The following is a 19,565-nucleotide window of genomic DNA, read 5'->3' as shown; positions in this document are numbered from 1 at the left end:
AGAGCAAGAGTCAAAGGAAACCAAAATTTCTCACATGAATTCAGAGCCTTCTTATTAACTCAGAGTTCCCTTTTCCTGATTTTTCAACATTTTCTGTCAACTTCTGGCCCCTGGATTCCAGTCCGTTCTCAGTGGTTCTTTAGTCTGCAGGTACTAATTACCTTCGTAATAGTTCTGCAGTCACTGTTTCTCTTAGCCTGCTCTCTCCTGAAGTCTAAGGCTCTATCTTTCCTTATCCTCTAAGTGTATTTTAAGAGACTTTACTTAATATAACTGTGATTGGCTCCAGTTCCTCAATCTGCACCTCACATCCTCCTTCTGCATGACCATTTTAATTTTCTTTACTATTCCAGGAAATGGAATCTTTCAACAATCAAACAGCAAGAAAATAAAAATAAAGATTAAATAAAAAGGAAGACTGCTTTGCCAATATTTCTAAATATGGGAGTCCTTTAGGGGATGCACTTGTGACAGTCTGTTAGACATAGTTAATGATGTCATAGTCATGTAAATTGATTAGTTACTTGCCTCAATAATCATAATAGCTAACACTTGAGTACTTATTATGTGTGGCAGACATTGTAGTAAGTACTTTCACATGGATTATCTAACTCACCACTTCTAAGGATCTCCTGAGATAGGTTGTATTATGATTCCTGTTTTACTGATGGGAGGATAGAGAGGTTGAATAACTCATCTAAAGTCACACAGCTAGCAAGTGGCAGAGTTAGGATTTGAACCTGGCTCTAGCTTGGCTCCAAGTTCTATGCTCTTAACCACTATACTATATTGTCTCATGGTTAAGTTTCAGTGCCAAAGATGGCCTACAATAGCAAACTTTTTTCTTAAAACATAATCTGAAACTTCTCAGTATGGTTAAACTGGTTCACTGGTGGTTCTTTAATAAAATGCTTTGCCACAATGATACTTGCTAGAGAGCTGAATGGGAATTGCATTCATGAAATTGTTGTTTAACGTGAAACTCCAAATTAAAAAATACTCTGTTTTAATAGCATCTCTATACATTTGAGAAAGACTTGCAAGTTGTCAGTTGCTCAGTCAACAGGGAGAGAACTTTGCTGGGTAAGTTGAACTCTTTCATTGCTACAAGTCAAGAACTAAAATACATTTTTTTAATTTCAAAGTATTGAATTTTTGCAATATTTGATCATTCTATAACAATGGTTTTCTGGGAGAAGATGCACTTGGGAGATTAGATTTGAAATAAAGAATCTGTAGAGTCTATCTACAAAAAAGAATACTTTGTATTTCACCTTAATCATCCACTGACAGCTTTGAGCCCTCACTTATTTTGGGTATAAAATGGTAAACTGTTAAAGCCACTGTATGGATCATTTGCTAATGGATTATTTTTTTCTTTTAGCTGCAAGTTTAGTTCAAGCTGCTAAAGAAGGAAGAAGGAATGAGCTTCAACCAGGTAATGAAATTACAGTTTTTAGTACTTATTGAGAGATGAAGATTTATTGAACTACTAAGTCAAATTGCAAACATGTTTACAAATAGCTTTATCTCAGAATAAAAAGGCAAAGGTCATGTCAAACATGAAAAAGAGGTTTCTTTACATTTTTTCCAAGTAAACAAGAAAGTACAGAAAATAATATAACAGTGAGTAACAAAAATATTAAAAAGGCAATTAGCATCTGAAGACTGAACATGGAGAACACACTAGAAACCCTACAGGCAGAAGATGGTACAAAAGGTTGGGAAGACATTAGTGTTGCTTGGAGAATGCCATTTTATCCTGATATCTGGTGAACTTCTAACCAACACATATTGCATTATGAATAGTCCACCAATTCTAAATAAAAATCAGTTCTACTCATTTGCCGAGGCAAATTAGTTGATTACTTATATGATTCCCTCCCTCACTTCCTTTTAACATTTTTTATCATCCATCTGTCCAGAACTCAACAAATATGGAGTACGTGCAGTGTTGTCAGGCCCAATGCACAGCGCTGGGGATACGATGGATGCAAGAGAGGAGTGGCAATTGCCCATACGGCGAGCTATAGGGTCTAGTGGTAGGCAGGGTACCCCATGAGGCATGTGTCCCATCTCCAAAGTTGGGCAATAAGCCTAGTAGGACCAGCTTTTCAGTTTATCAAGTGAAGTATGGGCTATTATGTAAAATTTTAATTTTTAAATGTTGGCCCAGATATATGTTTTTTTAAATAAATAAATTTATTTATTTATTTATTTTTGGCTGCATTAGGTCTTTGTTGCTACACATGGGCTTTCTCTAGTTGAGGCGAGCGGGGGCTACTCTTCGTTGCGGTGCGTGGGCTTCTCACTGAGGTGGCTTCTCTTGTTGTGGAGCACGGGCTCTAGGCTTGTGGGCTCCAGAGCGCAGGCTCAGTAGTTGTGGCTCACGGGCTTAGTTGCTCCGCGGTGGGATCTTCCTGGACCAGGGCTCGAATGCGTGTCCCTTGCAATGGCAGGTAGATTGTTAACCACTGTGCCACCAGGGAAGTACCAGCCCAGATATTTAAAAAAAAATTCTCTTCAGGCAATGATAACCACCTGTGGCTGGATCCAGCCTGTGGACTACCATTTTTCAACCTCTGGTCAGGTAGATGGCATGTCAGTCTCTTTCTATTCCTATCCTTCAGTGCTTTTCATCTCTTCTGTTTGTTTGGCACTTAAGCTCCTTCTTTTGTTAGCAGAGTTCCCACTGGGATGTATTTTCCTGCAGTTATGTGTGATGGAAAAACCCTTTATAAATACTTTCCAGTGAGGCTAATGAGGCAGTCCTGGGCTCTCACAGAGCCAGCTTTGAGTGTCAAGGGAACCAGAGCTGAGTCTGGATGGGACTTTCTCAGGGACCTCAGCAGAACAGTTTATGAGAAATGTTGACGGGCAGAAGGCTTTCCCTGGAATCTCATCATTGTTTTACTCATCCTAATCTTCCCTCCTGCCATGTTATGCTGAGAACCTCCGCAGTCCTCTTCCCTATTCTGTGTCATGTCCTCCTCTGTTTTTTTTTTTTTTTTTGGCTGTGTTGGATCTTCGTTGTTGCATGCGGGCTTTCTCTAGTTGCGGTGAGCAGGGGCTACTATTCGTTGTAGGGCGCGGGCTTCTCATTGCGGTGGCTTGTCTTTGTTGAGGAGCACGGGCTCTAGGCTCACAGGCTTCAGTAGTTGTGGCTCTCGGGCTCTAGAGCACAGGCTCAGTAGTTGTGGTGCACAGGCTTAGTTGCTCCGTGGCACGTGGGATCTTCCCAGACCAGGGCTCGGACCCGTGTCCCTTGCATTGGCAGGCGGATTCTTAACCACTGTGTCACCAGAGAAGTACCTCATGACCTCCTCTTAGCATCCTCTGCTCCTCTTAGAATTAGGTGCAATGCTTAATTCAGAGATGATGGAAATGGACTAGCTGAAGCAAGATAGGTTCTAAAACATTGGTGTTCTGACTCCTAAAACAAGGGAATGGATGTGAGCCTGATCTCCTGGGCTAATAGTTGCTTGTGTTCATCCCAATTATGAGGCTAGGCATCTGTACAGAACCTTGGATTAGGTCCCTGTGCCTCCCAGTTCATTTTGAAACCTTATTCCTTTGAGCCTTAGAAATTCCTCACTGTGTTGGTAAACCCAGTAGAAACTGTAATCTTTACATGATATTTACCATCTGTGCCTGATCGTCATGCAGAAGAGTGGCGATTATGTATATCATAGAATGTACTTTCAGGCCAACTTTATTGTACGTTTGATTTGATTACAACATTAAATCCTATTCAGGTAATGTTACTAAGCTTTGAAAATTTGAAGTACCTCTCGTGAAATTATCTGATCACATCTTTTAAAATAGTAGAATGAATAGTGTTAATTTTTATATTGGAAACCCCATACTTTATCTTAGCTCGCCTTTTATACCAGCCACTACACTGAGAACCAGCTCTGCCCAAATGTAATTTGACAGGCAGTGCCTCACCTCAGCTGCTCTACCTACTTCTCGCTTTTTGCCCAGAGCCCTTGGGAAAGTCTGCTTACCATCTGCACGTGTACCACCTGGAAGTATGTTTGGCAAGGATTTCCAATAGGATAAGCCATGACCAATCGGGGGACAAGGAGCTGAAGGATAAATACTCGCCCTTTCTAGCCCTCAAGTGGATGATTCTGGGGTGCACTCCATGCAAGGCGGTCAGTCAGTTGACAGTGCCCGTGCCCTGCATACTCTTCTTCCCTGTTTCGCTCTCCCCACTCCCTCGTGCCAGCACCTCGTGGCTAAAGTGATCCTGTCCCCTGAGATGACTTCTTGTTTTAGTTTGGGTTTCCCCCGTAAATAGAGTCTGAGGCAAGTATTTGAGCCCAGTTAGTTTATTTGAGGGATGATCCTAGGAAACACTATTAAAGGAGAGTTTAAACAGAGATCTGAAAGGAGGGAGCAAGTGTGCGCCACGGGGAAGCACATTTCTGGCAGAACCAACAGCCAGCGCAAAGGCCCTGAGGCCAGAGTACTTGGTAGACTCACTGTTCAAGGATAGTGAGGTCAATGAGGCTGGAGTGGCATGAACAGCGGCAGAGTGGTGGGAACTGAGGCCAGTGGGAAATGAGGGTAAGGTGCAGACAGATCATGGAGACACTTGTGAGGCCTTTTGTTCAGTTAAGATTTCAGAAATTATGTGACCGGAAAGACCTATAGGATCTATTGTAATGATTCGTCCTTTGCACAAATATTTTGCAAATGTTTTGCCTTTTGCAAAGACTTATTTTATCTGTCCCTGAATAACCTGATAAGCCATTTGATTATAAAGTGTAGTTTGCCTCAAGGTATTAACACTCTGTTGCTTATAATGAGATTTTTCCATTGCAAATGAGATAAACTGAAACATCTCTCATATGAGCAAGATAGGGTTCCTTGGTCCACATACTTTACAGTAAGGTTTTTGTCAACAGTGCTTTCTTATTGGCTGAGACCATGGCAGACTTAATGTTTTATTTAGAAAATGGCCTTCCATAGGGGCCAGGCTTAGGTGCCCCTTTCACTCTCCCTGGTGGAGTTATGTTTGCCCCAAGGTACAGCAGCTGCTTTGGTTTCAGAGCTCTAATAACCAGAGCTTCTTCACAACCAGACTCTACTGGACTCTTCCGACCTTGTCACCGTTTCACAACATGTACCTTCACCTGCATCAGACCAGGTTCTTTCTTTTGCTCAGTCTTCATCCTCCCAATGCCATGCCTGTTCCTGTGCTTAAAAAAATTTTTTCTTTTAATTCACTTTAAACAAAGCAAAACAAAAATGTTCATCCATTTCTCCCCACCCCTCCTCTACCCCCACCTCCTGCAACCACCAATCCGTTCTCTGTCTCTATGAGCTTGGTTTTGGTTTTGGTTTGGTTTGGTTTTTTTTGATTCCACATATAAGAGAGATCATACGGTATTTGTCTTTTATTAAAGTAAAGTTGATTTACAATGTTGTGTTAGTTTCTGGTGTACAGCAAAGTAATTCAGTTATACATATATGTATTTTTTCAGATTCTTTTCCTTTATACAAGGTTATTACAAGGTATTGGATATAGTTCCCTGTGCTGTACACTAAGACCTTGCTGTTTATTTTATACGTAGTAGCATGTATCTTTTAATCCCAAATTCCTAATTTATCCCTCCCCAGCTCTTTCCCCTCTGGTAACCGTAAGTTTGTTTTCTGTCTGTGAGTCTGTTTCTTTTCTGTAAATAAGTTCATTGGTATCATTTTTTTAGATTTCACATATAAGTGATATCATATATTTGTCTTTCTCTGTCTGACTTCACTTAATACGATAATCTCTAGGTCCAACCATGTTGCTGCAAATGGCGTTATTTCGTTCTTTGTTTGACTTACTTCACTTAGCATAGTACCCTTGAGGTCCATCCATGTTGTCCCTTTTGATCCTGCCACTCTCCTTCCTGTGCCTGGACCTATCTGGCCCTTCAGTGATGCCCTCCCAGTCTCCACTGATAACTGGATTCTCTGAATTCTTGAGACAACTTTAAGCACTTCATGGAATCAGCAGATTTTATGGATGAAAATGATTGTAGAAATGATCTGATTCTGTAGTTTTCCACTTTATTTTGTAAATAACAAAGCACTGGGAATTCCCTGAAGGTCCAGTGGTTAGGACTTGGTGCTTTCACTGCCAGGGCCTGGGTTCAATCCCTGGGCAGGGAACTGAGATCCCGCAGGCCACACATTGGTGCGGCCAAAAACAACAACAACAAAAGCCCACAAAGCACTGAGGCCTAGGAAAGCTTCATGACGTGCTGAAAAGTATATATTAGGTTAGTGGCAGATTTTAAACTAGAACCGATGTCTCTAGAATCCTAATCCAGAGTGCTTGCTGTTACACTATGGAATCACATGGTATGTTATTGAGAGACATTCCTGTTTGCACAATTACTCTTATCGTTAAACTACTTTTATTAGTTAAGTATCTGGGCTGCCCCAAAGAAGCAAAAAATTAGTGTAGGAAGATGGTTTCTGACCTTGATAATCCTCCCATTTTAAAGGCAAGTGAATTTAGCTAATAGCTGGTTATCTCATCTGGGAACAGATTTCACTGACAAAAAGGCCAAGTAGAAAGTGATTCCTTATTTTTCCAATGAGAAGTTTCCCTTGCCTGCCCCCCAGAAACCTGTTTCCCCCAAAAGCTTTTAGGGCAAGAGATGAAACAGTCAAGTATCAGCTTCTACTATTTACTATGTTAAACTAGTTATATACACTTAAAACAACATAATAAGGGAAATTACTTTTTTTCTCATTCTCACAGAACATTTTTATTCTATTTTTTCCCACAAGTATCTTTGACACCAATCTCTCTCTTATTCTTAGAGCCATTTTTTGAGTCATCAAGCAGATTCCCAAAGTACCTCATCTTTACCTTGTCCCAGTTATTAGAAATATAGCCCCTTTGAATTGTGAATGATCCTGTCACTGGATTTTTATTCTAAGCTACAAGTACCCGTCAACCAAGCAATATTTGTTTTTCATTTGTTCTGTCATTGTGTATTTGTGATCCCACATAATAACTCACTCACTGCTTTGCTTTTTTAGTAATCTCTGAAAAGGTATGTTTACAGAGATATCCAGTCCTCAAAATTGTGAGGCAATATCCCAGAAATTGTTTTATATTCTTTACCTTTTTTTTTTTTCCTTTTTCTTAACATAAAGCAGTGCTGTTAGGTTACTTTCTTAAATGGTGAAAATAGTGAAAACTGGTACTGATTCAATTCCAGGCTGCTGCACCATCCCCAAACTGTAAATTATTATTCAAAATAAAGTCACCAAGTCAGAAAGAGAAAAACAGATATCTCATATTAACGCATATATGTGGAATGTAGAAAAATGGTACAGGTGAACCGGTTTGCAAGGCAGAAATAGAGACGCAGATGTAGAGAACAAACGTATGGGCACCAAGCGGGGGTGGGGTGGTGGGATGAACCGGGAGAGTGGCATTGACATATATACACTAATATGTATAAAATAGATAACTAATAAGAACCTGTTGTATAAAAATAAATAAAATAAAATTCAAATAAAAAATAAATGACAATGTTTTGGCTCTCACCAGACTTAAAAATAAAGTTTTATGCATATGAAAAAAAAATAAAAAATAAAGTTACCGAGAAAGCACCTGAGACTATTAGTCGTTTTAAGGACTCAAATATAAGGCAACTCCTTTTCTGAGGAGGGGAACGTTTGGCCTAAATTTGGATATCCCCATTCTAGCCTGTGTCCAACACTTCCTCCTAATTGCTATCTTTTATGACATTAGCTCAGATGTGGCACTGAGGAAATAAGTGAGCATGCAGCTCCGCAACCCTTCCTGAGGGAGGCCAAGCCCCTGTCCTAACTGCTGTCAACCATAACACATTCATGCCTCAGAAATATCTTTATATTTTCCTACGCAAACAATATTTGCCACTGTGCTGCAGAATTGCAGTGACACTGAACTGAGTTGTATTTGTTTAGACTTAGAAGCTGAGAGGGCCAGTGAAGTGACGGTAAAGTGGCTGAGGAATGGGTAGGAACTTGTTCCTCATTCCGTGTACATTGACTTGTCCTTTATGATATATATATATTTTTAATTAATTTAATTTAATTTTTATTTTTAGCTGCGTTGGGTCTTTTCGTTGCTGTGCGTGGGCTTTCTCTAGTTGCAGCAAATGAGCTTCTCAGTGTGGTGGCTTCTCTTGTTGTGGAGCACGGGCTCTAGGCGTGCGGGCTTCAGTAGTTGTGGCATGCGGGCTCAGTAGTTGTGGCTTGCGGGCTCTAGAGCACAGGCTCAGTAGTTGTGGCGCACGGGCTTAGTTGCTCTGCGGCATGTGGGATCTTCCCAGACCAGGGCTCAAACCCGTGTCCCCTGCATTGGCAGGCGGATTCTTAACCACTGCGCCACCAGGGAAGTCCAATGATGTTTTAAGTTTTAAGAAGTCTCAAAGTTTGGGTTTTAAGAAGTCTCAAAGTCAATTTTAAGACAAATACTTTTGTTTGTGGAGTAGCTAATACAGTAAGTAATACATTTTACATTTCCAAAGTTCAGACCTCTGTGGAGGAGATAATTTGTGATATTCTGGACTTTGCTACTAAAAGCGTCCTTTACATTATAGGTTCAAGGTGCTTAACTTTGTTGGTCGAGATCCACCCCATTAACAATGTGAAGGTTCTAAAAGCAGTGGATAGCTATATTTGGGTACAGGTAAGTGAGCATATCTTTATCATTTATCTCATTAATCAAAAAGCATGAAACCTGTAGGCAGTGGTGTTACAAAGTGCTTTCACACACATTATCACATTTTCCTCAGAGCAATCCAATGAATGAGTATGGCTGGAATTAACAGCTCTTCCTTTGCAAACATGAAAATCAAAACTCAAACCTAGCTCTCTGTCTCTATTATATCATGGTTTGTCTAATAGTACTATAATGTTTTTACATGATAAAATATAGAATATCAAAACACATTTAAAGGAAGTTTAAAAATGGTTTATCTAATGTGTTCATAGAGTTGACAGATTAAATACCTATGATTAAATGATATAATTAATCCCTGAATTTATCAACTCTATGAATCGATGCAGAAGCACTGTGTGTATAACACAAGTAGACTAGATATAGTCAATTCTCATTACTGGCACATAGAATTTGCAAATTCTACTACCCACTAAAATTTATTTGTTACCCCAAAATCAATACTCATGGTGCTTTCACAGTCATTTGCAGACATGGGCAAAGCAGTGAAAAAATTTTCACCTGATGCACATGTTCCCAGATGAGGTAGAACAAGGTGACACTGCCTTCTTGATTCAGTTCTCAGACTGCAAACAAAGGTTGTTTTCACAGTCCACCTAGTGCCATTCTTTTCACACTCTTTGGCTTTTCTTGGTGATTTCGCTGTTTAAAATGTCCCCCAAGTGTCTTGCTGAAGTGCTGTCTCATGCTCCTAAGTGCAAGAAGGCTGCGATATTCTTTTCAGAGAACACGTGTGTTAATTAGATAAACTTCATTTAGACATTAGCTTATAGTACTGTTGACTGAGTTCAATGCTAGCGAATCAACAGCATATGTGAAATAAAGTGTCTTTTAAACAGGAACACACATTAGACAAAGTTTTGTTTTAATTTGTTGACAAAAATGTTGTAGCTAGAGGCTCACACATTCCTATTCCTGTATTTCCCTTGGGAGCAGTGGTTCAGTTTTCATTGTTTTTGGTGACTTTATGGAACATAACTGCCGCAGAGAACAAGAATCAACTATCCATATTCATGCAGGGTTGATGCACAATTGCCTTGTGTAGCCTCTCCCTCCCCCCACCCACTCCCAGCCTCTGGCTGTGGGTCTCCCTCTTGCAATGTGTGTTGGGAGAGGGGATTGTCTCTCATGTGCCAAGTCGTCCATTGTCAGCCAGTCCTTACAGTGGTGCATTTCACCACCACTCCTGGCATCTCTGTGGGCCGCTGCTCCCTGCCAGACAGGGCCTGGCATGGAGCTCCTAAGCTGCGTTCCCTCCCCCAGGAAGCCACTCTGTTTACGCTGTCATCAGTGCAGGGCTGCCTGTGGGACACTTCCCTTTCCTGGCCTGTTATTTTGGTTTCCTTAGCATCTTTATCCAGGGCTGTGTAGACAGTGGAGATATTATTGAAGGATGAGGGCAACTAAAAGGTAATTAGAGAATAGGAAGGAAAAAGTTTTTACAAGTATATGGTTGCACTACATTGTGAATATATTAAAAGTTACTGAATTGTATACTTAATAGTGAAAATTGTGAATAGTGAATGTTGTGTTATGTGCATTTTATCTTAATTAAAAAAAATTAAAAGTACAAGATGCATGATGTCATCTGTAGGCCAAAAGCAAAGTCCCCACCCAGATGAAGTAGACCCACACTAATCTGTGGGCCCATCTCAGTTCCTAGCCCTGCTCCCTGCTCCTCACGCTTAGGCCTCTGGAGAGAGAAGCTCCTCCAAACCTCCATCCATGGCAAATCCCCACCTTCTTCCTCTCTCCCTTCTGCTCTCCTTTAGAGAAACACTGTTCACTGTCCATGGAGTTTGGTCCTGCCCTGCGATCTCTCTCCTTTTTCTTACCAGAACGTCCATGATGATTTCCAGTAGTATGTTTCCCTAAGTCTACATGTGCAGCTTTGACCCCCTTCATGGAGGAACTTCAGCAAGACAGTAGTGAGTGGGGTCTGGATCCCAATCTGGGATCCTTGGAGAGTTCCCCACCAGCATGATTGCATCTTCCAGATAGTTCCATTGGGTAATTACACACTCGTCTACATGCCTGTAGTACATACCTTCCATCGACGAATATTAATAATCAGAGTCTAGCTTGATATTTACAAGATAAATATTTTCCTAATATGATATAATCTAATCTATATAGATTCCTACTCACAATGCAGACAAAACATAACAAAACCCCACAAAATGTTGCACACTTTTGTAGAGCTCTGTCTGAACCCTGTCTATGTATATTCTCACTTCTAGGCCTTGCTTCAGGGTTGCCTCAAATTAGAAAGAAAAACAACCACCACCTGAATGGAACTTTTAAAATTACGTTTTCACTGATTGCCTCACAGAGACAAACATCCTAGAGAAAAACAGGGACAAAGTATCCTCAACCCCAGTACACAAAGTATCCTTTTTTATTTTAAGATTTTTTTTTTTTGATGTGGACCATTTTTGAAGTCTTTATTGAATTTGTTACAATATTGCTTCTGTTTTATGTTTTGGTTTTTTGGCCAAGAGGCATGTGGGATCTTAGCTCCCCGACCAGGGATTGAACCCACACCCCCTGCATTGAAAGGCAAAGTCTTAACCACTGGACTGCCAGAGAAGTCCCCAAAGTATCCTTTTTGATGTGCACAATTTCACAAATCAGCAGATAATAAGGTCTATATTATTCTCGTAGCTGAATTCTACATTCCTGTCTATTTTACAGTTTTGAGTTTTTTGCTGTGAAGAATGGTATATAGTTAAAGTTTTGTTTTTCTGAAAGGAAAACTTGACTATAAGCAATTGTAAAAGTTGACCAGTTCTAGGGACTTCCCTGGTGGTCCAGTGGTTAAGGCTCCACCCTTCCACTGCAGGGGGCAGAGGTTCGATCCGTGGTCCCGGAACTAAGATCCCGCATGGTGCAGCCAAAAAATAAAAATTAATTAATTATTTTTTTAAAAAGTTGACAAGTTCTATTTCTAATTTGTCATTATGAAAAGTTAGGACACCAGGTAATATATTTTGTCAAAATTTTTCCTACTCTTTAGAGAGGCTGCAGGCTTTAAAACAGGGACATGAAAAGTTATGTTCTTTCAGTACGCTTTAAAGTTTGGAGGGAAAACCCAAAATTCGCCAGTGGTTCTTGTCTAGTAAGCTGTCTTTCATGTTGCAAAATGAAAGTGCTGATTTATAGTTACCCTTTTGATGATGAAAGAATTAAGTCACTGGAGTTATCCCATGGCCAGTTTTCCCTTATTATCACAGCTGACAGTGTCAGGCCTTGTGTTTCTGGCTGCCTGCTTTGTCCTGTGGGCTGACAAATAAGGGTGGGCACAGAGGAGGAGGCGTGGGGGGGATCAAGCCTTTTCTTCCCAGTGGCAGTCGTTCTGTGCTTTGAGGTAAATCCTCCACCAGTTGCCACACTGTGATTCACTATTCTTTCCTGGAAAGTCCCTGGTTCTGTTTTGCTTTTTCTCTAGGATGTGGGACTTTGGAAGTTGTCACGGAGAGTACATTTACTTGGCTCTCAAATTAAATACTAGGGTTAGCTGCACAACAAATTATATCAGTCACTCTTTTGGTGCGTGTGAAACAGAACTTTCTGTACAAATGTTATTTACATTGTTTCTGATTGGCTTCAGAATCCCATGTTCCAAATAGGAAGCACCATCCCTAGAAACGGCTTACACTTTAGCCTGTCTAAACGAATTGTGTTGGACCTGTGATCGGTCCCCCCCTGGAAAACTGAGCTCCTGAAAGCGTTCCCTTTTCTTCCTTTCTTCCATCTGTAATGTGTGTGTGTGAATGTGATTCGCCTAAACTATTCTGTGGTTCCCAATCCCTTCTATGGTCTGTAGTAGTATAGTGATCAAACACAACTTTTGAAATAATTGTGTAAGCAAGGTAGTTGCTTATGATTTTGATTAATTTCCTTTTTACAGTTCCTCTACCCACATGTTGAAAGTCAGCCTCTACCAGAGAATCATCTGCTACTGATTTCAGAAGAGAAATGTAAGTATATCCTGAGGACTTCATGAACGGCGCATCTCCCAGTGAAGTGTAGGAAGGGCGTGATGAATCTTCTAGCTGTCCACTCGCCAGTGCTGAGGGTCCACTGACCTTTGATGTCCATTGGAGACATAGGACTCCTGTGGAAGGGCTTTCCTTCTGTTTCTACTTGTTGTTCTCTTAGGCTCTGCCTCCGTATATGATGGGCTCCTGCATATATGGATTTCCAGTTTGGGCACATGGTAGAATATTTGTAGAACAGTTGTGCAGGTCATTTTTGCCTTTAGTCCATCCTTCTTTAAGATGTCTGTCACAGTGGATAACCATGATTAAGGAGAGAGGCTTGGATGGACAGAGGGAAAGGCATTAGAAGCTAAAAGAATTCCAGGGCAGAACTCGAGGACACTTAGTAACTTGGTCAAATTCAGATAGAGGCAGATAAGATTGGGACATCCTTGAATGATGATTTCAAGTCGGGGGAGGGGTGGAGAAAGGACAGAATTCACTGGTGCATCTTATCTAGTAAGCTGTCTCTCATGTTATAAGGTGAAAGTGCTGATTTATAATTAGAAGGACAAGTCTGAGGGGTTAGGGTTGTGTTCACTTCCTCTACTCTTGCCCAATAATCTGTCTCACATTTCTGTAACTAGAACCAGCAGAAGGTACATATGGCTAAATCGCTTACTGAGAAAAATAGACCATCTGCACATCAATAAAGCGTTCAGAGTTCTGTTAATGACCCCTATAAAAATACCTCCCCCTAATATCTGGCATAATGAGTTTTCTGTCTGATGTTTTCATATAAAGAGGTATTGGGTGTTTGGAAATTGAAGATAAACCCTGCCAACTGAGCCCTTATTAGCCCTATGTAAGACTGATGGTATAGGGGAGGGAAATACTTGTTAAGGGAACCCAGGGGAGCAGAAGAGTTAAATGCTTCATGTGTTGTTGATACTGAGGAGCAGAGTAAATGCTGGACTTGAAACAGACTTAAAGGGAGGGTGGAGAAAGGTGGGTTTTGTTTTGAGCCTTGTGAGGTTGCCATCTGTGATAATACTGTTTTTCAGCCAGTTGTTTAATCTGCTTTGCTTTTATTAAAAAATGTTCACAACTGTTAGCTGAAAAAAAGTACTCATATTTTTCATGAAGGTTAAACTCTCTGTTGTTTCTTTTTTAAAAGATATTGAACAACTTCATATCCAAGTTACCCAAGAAGATGGAAATAGAGTGGTAAATATTTGAAATTCCTTTCGCTTTAGAGTTTTTTCCCATAAAGAGTGGCATTTCTAGACTATTAAAGATGGATTGTTATAGAAACATACTACTTTATTTGGTGTCTTTCCAATTATAGACTTGCTGTTGTAACATGTGAAATAATACAAGATACATGAATGAGTTGATTATCTCCTTTCTATCTACCTCACCCCCCAATCTCAGTCTCCTGACATAACTAATGACAGCCTTGTGTGACCTTTTCCATGCCTTGTACCTTGCTCAAGGTTAGGTGTACAGATACTGGGATTCAGTTGCTTTTACCAAAATAGAATCATAATATAAATATTAATTTGCTGCTTTTGTTTTTGCTTTTTACTTAATATATCAGGGGTATCAGTATAGGTTTCTAAATAGAGAGAGAACTTTTTTCTTTAATTTTTATACATATATACACATACATACACGTAATAAATGGGATCATAGGATATATGCTAAGGTTCTATATAGTTCAGTTTTCTTTTCTTTTTTGCTTGTTTTCTACTTCTCTCTTGCCTTTTCACCTCTAACTTTTGTTCACAACCTGGTGTGTATCCTTTCACACTTTTCTCCATACCTGTATATCTCCCATCTCCACCCCTGACACACCCAGGGGTTTGTTTATTATTCACTCCTTCCTCATTCAACTTTGTAGAATTACCTACAAGCACCCTAGAGCAGCTCAGTTCATTGTCTTTAGAAGTACAAATAGTCCCTGGCATGGATGTGCACAGTTTTGTCACCATTCTCCCATGGATGGATATTCGCTTGATTGCCTTTTTTCCCCCTTTTATTTGTTTGCATTACAAATTGTCTCAAATGTTTTTAGCTTTACATGTTTGGTACATGTATTTCTTTGGGTTACATCCTCAGGGATGGATAAGTGGGTTGAGGGTTATATGCATTTAATAAACTTCAACAGATTTTGCCAGATTGCTTTCCAAAAAACTTGTAACACTTCAGTTTTGCAAGCAAAGTATAAAAGTACCCTTTCCCTCTATCCATACCAGTAATAGATGTATTTGCCTTTTAAAAAATCCAGTTTGATGCGTTTAAGTTGATATCATTGTTATTCGTGGTTGTGTTTCCCTTAATATTGATGAGGTTGAGCATCTGCTTTGCTTATTGGCTATGTTAATTTGTTTTCCTGGGAATTGCTTAGTTACATCCTTGTCTATTTTTTCCTGGGTTGTCTTTTTCTTGACAGTTTGTGTGAGATCTTATATATTATTGGTATTAAAATGATTTCCTTCAATATTTAAATAGTCTGCATCTAAATAGTCTTTCTCTGATTTTAATTTTAAATTATGTGAACAAAATTGAAATGGGAGATGGCATTTTTAAATTATGTATCTATGATTGAAAGCGTCAAATCAAGAGGCCTGGCTGGAAAATGACCAGAAAGTATGTGGCTGGAGCTCTGGGCCACTAGTGGCTGAGTGGATGGTAGGGCAAAGACAAGGCCAGTCGTCAGAAAAGGGTCAGGCCAGAGAGGAAAGACCAAGGTGCAGAATCCCAAAGCCAGCAATGAGAATTTAGAGGAGAGAGTTAAATAAACAAGTTGGGGTCAGGAAGTAGAAATGGACACAGACAGAGGACTGGCTGGTTAGAAGAGGGGTTGGGAGCCATGAGAGACACTGCAGAGAGAGTGAGGCCAGGAGGCACCTGTCAGAAGCCCAGGAAGGATTCTCCTGGCCAAGCAATACAGTCTCAGCGCTCCCTCATCCACATGTGCCCTTCTGTGAGGCGCTTCTGCCTTCATTCTTTTTTTTTTTTTTTTTTTTTTGCGGTACGCAGGCCTCTCACTGTTGTGGCCTCTCCCATTGCGGAGCATAGGCTCCGGACGCGCAGGCTCAGCGGCTATGGCTCACGGGCCCAGCCGCTCCGCGGCATGTGGGATCTTCCCGGACCGGGGCATGAACCTGCGTCCCCTGCATCGGCAGGCAGACTCTCAACCACTGTGCCACCAGGGAAGCCCCCTGCCCTCATTCTTAAAGGCTTAGATGACAGCTTCATAAAGCCATGTGCAGGTCTGTGTAATCATCACAACATCCCTACACAATAGAGGTGGTATTATAATAATCCCCATGTTCACAGGGAACACGACAACCTAGACTCACAGAGGTGAGGAAACTCTGGAGAGGGACAGAACTGCTATGTGAACCTGGTTGCCATGTTCCGACAATCATGTTCTTGCTAGTATAGGCCTTTATCTGAGAGTTCCCAAATCTACCCTAACCTAAACAATTTCAGAAAAATGGAAACAAGATGGGTTCCCCAAAGTTAAGAGTCAGACAGGTACTGTACTCTTGGATCTTTTTCCAGCAAATTTGATGGAACTAGGCAAACAAGAAATAGAGGTGTATGATTCTGCATGCCCTGTCCTCCCTTGAGTTCCAAGTTAGCCTCATTGGAGAAATCCCATTTAGGATTAGAGAGGTTGAGGTATGACTATGGACCATTCTGATGTTCTCTTTTTTCCTTATTTCTTCTACATCAACTTGTCTTCATTATTTACTCATCTGTCCCGATATAGATCACCTTTGCTTGATGAGCAGTTTTGAGGAAAGTGAGTTCTTAATTCCTTGTATTGCACTTATCATTTCCTTGGCAATTTACCCTTGCGTACCCTATTTCATTTTCCTTCTTTTGACAAGTATTCCTTGAGTACTTCTACATGCTAGAAACAATCAAGCCATTGAGAATGTAAAGGTGTCATAGAAGAGTGCATACTCATTGGGGTAGACTTATGACATTAATTAAAATGTAATTATAATAGAAGCATGCTAAAGCACCATAGGAAAACAGAGATGGGGAGCTTTGCCTTCATCTTGGGAGGTGAGGGAAGGATTTCTACAGGAGGCAATGCCTAAGTTGGGTCTGGAAGGATGAATAGTTAAGTATTGCTGAGAGATGGGCAGTATCATCATGCTCATTGTGGAAGACATAAAGGTAAGAAGCATGACCAAAGACACATGAAGAGTTAAGGCAGATCTAGGAGCATTGCCCAGAACCCTCCTCTCCCAGGCCTGAGTTTTCCCTTGGCCTAACAGTCTCTACCTTTGGTGGTAAAGCCCTCCAGACTGCAGATACCTGCGTGGGTTATGTCCACAACAGGAAGCTCTGAATCTTATGTTAGCACAGCTGTTGGTTTGTGGTAGGTGTGGCCTTGCCTTCAGCAGCCCCAGCCTGTCTGCCAAACGAAGAATAAAAATAAGATAGTTTATTGCAGAGTGTTTGTGAGGAGCAAGTAATGAAATGATGCCTTAAATCTTTTTTGGAAAGATTTTCCACGTGTATGTATTGGCGGTTGGGCTACTAAAAATAAACTGTGGAAGTATTTACATGTATTACAAGGATAGAATAAGCAAAATAATTATGAAACCCAGATATGTTCTCCTTTAAAATAGTTATTTATTTCTAAAATCTCTTTGCCTCCTTAGGTAATTAAAAATTCTGGCCATCTCCCAAGACAGAGAGTAGCCGAAGATTTTGTTTGGGCTCAGTGGGATATGTCAGAGCAGAGATTATACTACATTGATCTGAAGGTAAAAACTAGACCACTGGCCCTCCTTTTTGCAGGAGTATTTTAATTTTGACATTATCGTTATTGTAATTTATTAATTACTTCATTTGCATTGATGGGGCAGTCGACAAAAGTTGATGAAAAATAATGAAAAGGTTTTCATTTTTCATTACTGTTTGATTTTGGGCTGCCTCCTTTTCTCCCTCTCTTTAAACTAGTGTTTTTGTTGATTTTTTGTTAATTTGTCACTCTGTTTTCTTTTTTAGAAATCAAGGAGTGTCTTAAAATGCATCCAGTTTTATGCTGATGAGCACTTTAGCTTAATGGTAAGTCCAGAAAATGATTGGGCTAAGGAAATTTTACAACCTATTGCCCCTTTTAAAGAGAGCTATTATCATAAACAGCATTTTAACATTCTTGGTCTTGTTTTTTACTCACTTGTATGAGCAAGTAAAATAGTTCTTGCCATCTCAAGACTTCAATTCTGTAACAAATGCAATTAATATAGATTATTAGAAGAGCACACACAGTAAATTTCTGCTAACTGAATGCCTCATATTAAAGAAAAATGGGTAAGAGTGAGTATCAGTGGGAGGTAGTAGGCGTGGTTAATAGTAGATAGCTTTATGTGATTATGCATCATTTGATCCAACAGAACATGTGATGGTGGATTGAGTATAAGGTAAAAAGTCAATGAGAGGGTAGAGTTCAATCAGTACAAATCTAGAACCACTCCTGGAAAAGCTGTTTGGAGTGCCAGCCTTCTAGTGAGGAGTCACAAATATCTTTATCTGTGATGGACAGAACATTATTATTCTTCTTGACTAGGGTTAATATTGGTGTCTAATACAGATTGATATCATACCATTACAAGAATTTCATTTACTCCTTCTACCCCCTTTTTTGGACTCGCTCATTCTCTTTCTAAAGACACCCAGTCCTTCTCTCCTTATGTGATCATCTGTGTCTTGTAAAAGTCTACTCCTTCCAATTGGCTTATTATAAAACCCATTTATGGTAGTCAAATCTGAAGCAAAGTTTGCCTTTTGAGAAATAAATACACGTCAAGCTTGTGATGTATGTAAACTCCAGAATGTTCCCAGTGGACTTTCTGTCTGTGGATTTGGGGGATATCCTCTGAAGATAATGCTGGTTAAAGGAGCTCTTCATCATTAGGCAAGCACAGTGTTGTCAGGTTTGCACTGTTTTCCAGAACTATCATCACTTAACTAATGTCATTTTCCACTTTGTTTTCTCCTGATTTTTTGATAGTTTGAAGCACCCTTGGACGTATCATTAAGTGATTCAGGATTCAAGTAAGTTACTCATAGATTACTATTAATTTTTATAGACACTTGTGGGCAGAATGATTATATAATATTTATACTTAATCTATGGTATGCAGATAAAAGGATAGTTTGATATTCTGTGTGTGTGGGTGGGTGTCATCTTTTCTGTTTCTGTTCTCTATAGGGAATATAAACAGTGTTATCAAGCATGAACACAGGGTTTTTCCATGGAACGTTAATCATATTGATTTTTCTTAGTCATTTATTTCTGTAGGGTGTCTCCATTTATTTTGATCTATGGAAGTGCTCTTCTCCCTGTGATACAATAAAAGCATTCGATGAGTCAGAGAGAGAGCTACGTTTAGAATCAAACATCAAAACCCTTTTCTTGTTGCCATCAAAGAGGATATTGCAGGTCAATCCACTTATAGCTCAGCTGAGTCTATTGCTTTACTTTTTTTCCTGTTTTCCTTTTTACACAAAAGGCGAGGATTTTCCCCCCCAGATTATTTTGCATGTAGTAAAAACATGAGACACTTTTGAAAAAATAGACACAAGGCCATAACTGCACAGAAGAAATGAAAGTCTTCTTGAATTAATGGTAATCTCAAACTGTTACATATTTCACTACCTTTATTTCATCATATATGAATATTCATTTCTGTCCATTGTGAAACATAATGTCAGCATTACTCTAAAATCAAAAAAATTAAAAAAAATGTAAGTTGAGGGCTTCCCTGGTGGCGCAGTGGTTGAGAGTCCGCCTGCCGATGCAGGGG

The 19,565-nt window shown here is 40.0% G+C and overlaps 1 protein-coding gene across 1 annotated transcript in view; it reads left to right on the top strand.

Annotated features, from left to right (window-relative positions):
• Positions 1-19,565, top strand: part of GSAP (gamma-secretase activating protein) — an 87,038-nt gene that overhangs the window by 11,805 nt on the left and 55,668 nt on the right. The window contains exons 4-11 of the mRNA XM_007450084.1: positions 1,014-1,083; positions 1,385-1,438; positions 8,604-8,692; positions 12,654-12,723; positions 13,901-13,950; positions 17,415-17,519; positions 17,764-17,823; positions 18,770-18,813. Coding sequence (XP_007450146.1) covers positions 1,014-1,083; positions 1,385-1,438; positions 8,604-8,692; positions 12,654-12,723; positions 13,901-13,950; positions 17,415-17,519; positions 17,764-17,823; positions 18,770-18,813 — 542 coding nt within the window. The remainder of the gene's footprint in view (positions 1-1,013; positions 1,084-1,384; positions 1,439-8,603; positions 8,693-12,653; positions 12,724-13,900; positions 13,951-17,414; positions 17,520-17,763; positions 17,824-18,769; positions 18,814-19,565) is intronic.

The sequence above is a fragment of the Lipotes vexillifer genome, unplaced genomic scaffold, assembly GCF_000442215.2.
Source record: "Lipotes vexillifer unplaced genomic scaffold, Lipotes_vexillifer_v1.1 scaffold712, whole genome shotgun sequence".
NCBI lineage: Eukaryota > Metazoa > Chordata > Mammalia > Artiodactyla > Lipotidae > Lipotes > Lipotes vexillifer.
Note: the sequence above shows the minus strand (reverse complement) of the source record. Positions and strands in the feature narration are given on the sequence as shown.